This window comes from Leptonychotes weddellii, chromosome X (assembly GCF_054177405.1).
Source record: "Leptonychotes weddellii isolate Sample4059 chromosome X, ASM5417740v2, whole genome shotgun sequence".
Classification (NCBI taxonomy): Eukaryota; Metazoa; Chordata; class Mammalia; order Carnivora; family Phocidae; genus Leptonychotes; species Leptonychotes weddellii.
The window spans coordinates 25,405,191-25,408,002 of NC_138385.1; the positions used below are offsets into that span (position 1 = coordinate 25,405,191).

At 54.6% G+C, this 2,812-nt stretch overlaps 1 protein-coding gene across 1 annotated transcript; it reads left to right on the plus strand.

The window, feature by feature from the left end:
* The first annotated feature begins 574 nt into the window (after nt 1–574).
* LOC115943720 (uncharacterized) lies at nt 575–2,135 on the plus strand. The gene is made up of 3 exons (XM_031037015.2): nt 575–788; nt 957–1,230; nt 1,841–2,135. Exons 1-3 carry the CDS (start codon nt 707–709, stop codon nt 1,908–1,910), a joined length of 426 nt encoding a protein of 141 aa, XP_030892875.1. The 5' UTR covers nt 575–706; the 3' UTR covers nt 1,911–2,135.
* Nucleotides 2,136–2,812: the final 677 nt, after the last annotated feature.

Below are 2,812 nucleotides of genomic sequence, written 5' to 3' on the forward strand. Positions count from 1 at the left end.
AATCGTTTCGTCAGGATCACTAGCCCGGCTCGTGGACTCTGGGTGCGAACGGAACCCAACCAGAGTCCCATCCATTAGTTACCGACTTGCCGGAGGGGAGAGTCGTGCTCAGAGCCCACACGGCGAGGGGGATACCGTCGCTCCGGTGCCGGGGCTGCCAGGGGCCCCTCGCCTTCTCCAGCCCTATCTCTGCGGCTCTCGCCCTGGAGGGGCTTAGGGCGACAGCCCCGCACCGACCCGCGTGCAGCGAGGGCAGGCGGTGAGACGTTCTCCCAACACGTCTCCCAGGGCTCGGGGGAGTGGTGGGAAGTTTCATTCCCCACCCCTTCCCCGCCCCCGGCGGGCGGCCACCACCCACCAAAGCCCCCTCCCCAAGGCGGTGCCCCGCGGGAGTCGGGAGGAGTCGGCTAAGCGACGAGTTAGAAACACCGCCCCCACCGGCGCGCGCGCGCCCCCTACCGGCAGCACCCTTCCGGCAAACGCTCCGCCTACTTCGTGGCCACGCCCCGGCCGCGTGCTCGCCCCGGCAAGTCCCGCCCACCAGACGCCCGGCTGTTGAAGTAATGAGGGTCGACGGCATCCAAGTCGGAACGTGCCGACGTTGAAGCGGAGGGTCGACGCGCCGTAATCCGGGCCCCGCACAAAAACAGGACCGGACCGGGAAGTCGCCGCGAGCCGCCGCGCAGTCTGTGGAGGCGCTCTGGACATGGAGCCTCCGCCCGAGAGCAGCCAAGAAGGCCCCGCTTACCACAGCCTGGGAGTCGATGAGCTTCGAGGAGAACCGTCGGGTGAGTGCCCGAACCAGGGCGCGGGTTTGGCGAAGTCTAGGAAACGGCCTCTCCCCGAGGGAGGCGAGTGGACGGGACGCTGCAGCGGCGCGGCCGACGTCGCTGCTCTCAGGTCGCCGTCCCACGCACCCTGGGCTCCAACGCCCTGCTCTCTCTTTTCTTTTCCAGATACGAAGCCTGCTGTGGTCTCCGAAACGGGAGGAGACGTCGAGAAGGAGCTCTGGGCCGGACCTGAGCAGGGAGCCGCGGCAGGAGGAGAAGAAAGCCACGGTGGCGCGGGAGCTCGCGGCCCCGTTGACGCCGAGAACCAGAAGGGCGGCGGCGGCGGGGAGGAGCCCCAGGACAGGCAGCAATACCTCCACCGCAGCACGTTCATCCCGTTGGAACTGAAGGAGCTGGAGAGCATTTTCCAACGCTCTCAATACCCCGACGTGTTCGCGCGGTGAGTGCCTTGCTCTGGGGGCGCCCCGATCTCTAGGACCCTCGGGCTCGGGCGCTGCCAGCTGGCCGGGACGCCTTGGGCTCTCTCCCAGGTCTCTCTCCCTCCCCTCCAGAGCCAAAGCTGCCTAGGGGGGCTCGAGCTCCGTCCAAGGTGGGGGCGATGCCTGATGGGCATCAAGGTAAATATTTTCATGCAGTGCATAAACGAATCGTCAGGAAACTCGGACCGGGTTTTTGTAAATAACGTTCTGTTGGATCAGGATTGCGATCAGGATTAGGAGTGATACCAGGATGGAGAGTCCGGGGTGGATCTTGCCTTTATTTAACGTTTTGATAATTTGGTCGTCCCGGAATTTTTTGTGCATTAGTCTTGACTTTTAAATACTACGTTAAAATTGTTAATCTTGAATTCTGAGTTTTTCAAGGTACCCTTAAGTTTTGTACACAAAGGAAGATTGTCCCTAAAGCAAGCCCGGACTTGGGTATTAAAGAAATGTGTCCTGGGGAATTGGGGGAAAATATAAATTCAAAAACAAACACGAAATGTACATCGTATATCTCATTTCATCCACAACTCCAGATACTAAATATTTGCAATTTTCTTCCCTCAGAAAGGAGGTTGCCATACCCATGGATGTGATGGAAGTCAGTAAACCTGACAAAAGCAATTTGGCTGAGTAGCCATTCTAAAACCTGCTTCAGGAGTTAACACACTTTTGTTCCAGACATTCTTAAGTTGTTGTTTTGGTTGCCTTTTCCATGTTTGGGAAATAAGTTTTGAATTTTAGGGCTTTGGTGATGGAAAATGGGACAAGTAAACCCCACTTTATGGAAATTGCCCGTTACCAGAAGGATTTTGCTTTCTTAAAGAAAAAAAAAAGTGAATCAAACTGTTTGTCCTGTTTCCTGTACAAAATTAAATATAAATAAAGTTCAACTCCGTCTTTTTTTTTTTTTAAGATTTTATTTATTTATTTGAGAGAGAGAATGAGAGAGAGCACATGAGAGGGGGGAGGGTCAGAGGGAGAAGCAGACTCCCTGCCGAGCAGGGAGCCCGATGCTGGACTCGATCCCGGGACTCCAAGATCATGACCTGAGCCAAAGGCAGTCGCTTAACCAACTGAGCCACCCAGGTGCCCCAAAGTTCAACTCCTTCTAACCTGTGTCATTTAGGGAGCATTTCTGGGTGGAGTCATGTTGGGGCTGGGTCAAATCTGGGAAGTATGCACATTAACACATGGAAGACCTAGGTTAGGAGAGGATTAGACTATATTCTTATTTTTAATTTTTAATTTTTTTAAAGATTTTATTCATTTGAGAGAGAGAGCAGGGGGGGAGCAGAGGGAAAGGGAAAAGCAGACTTCCCACTGAGTGCCAGAGCCTGACTGGGGGGGGGGGGCCTTGATCTCAGGATGCTGAGATCAAGTCCAGAGCTTAAGTCCCCAAGGACTGAGCCACCCAGGTGCCCCTCTATTGTTATTTTAAATATTTAAAACCAGGCATGAGTTCTTAGCTAAATCCACAAAAAAAGTGGATTTATAAATACTCAGGCCTTGGGGTAAGGGAATTACCCCTTACACAGA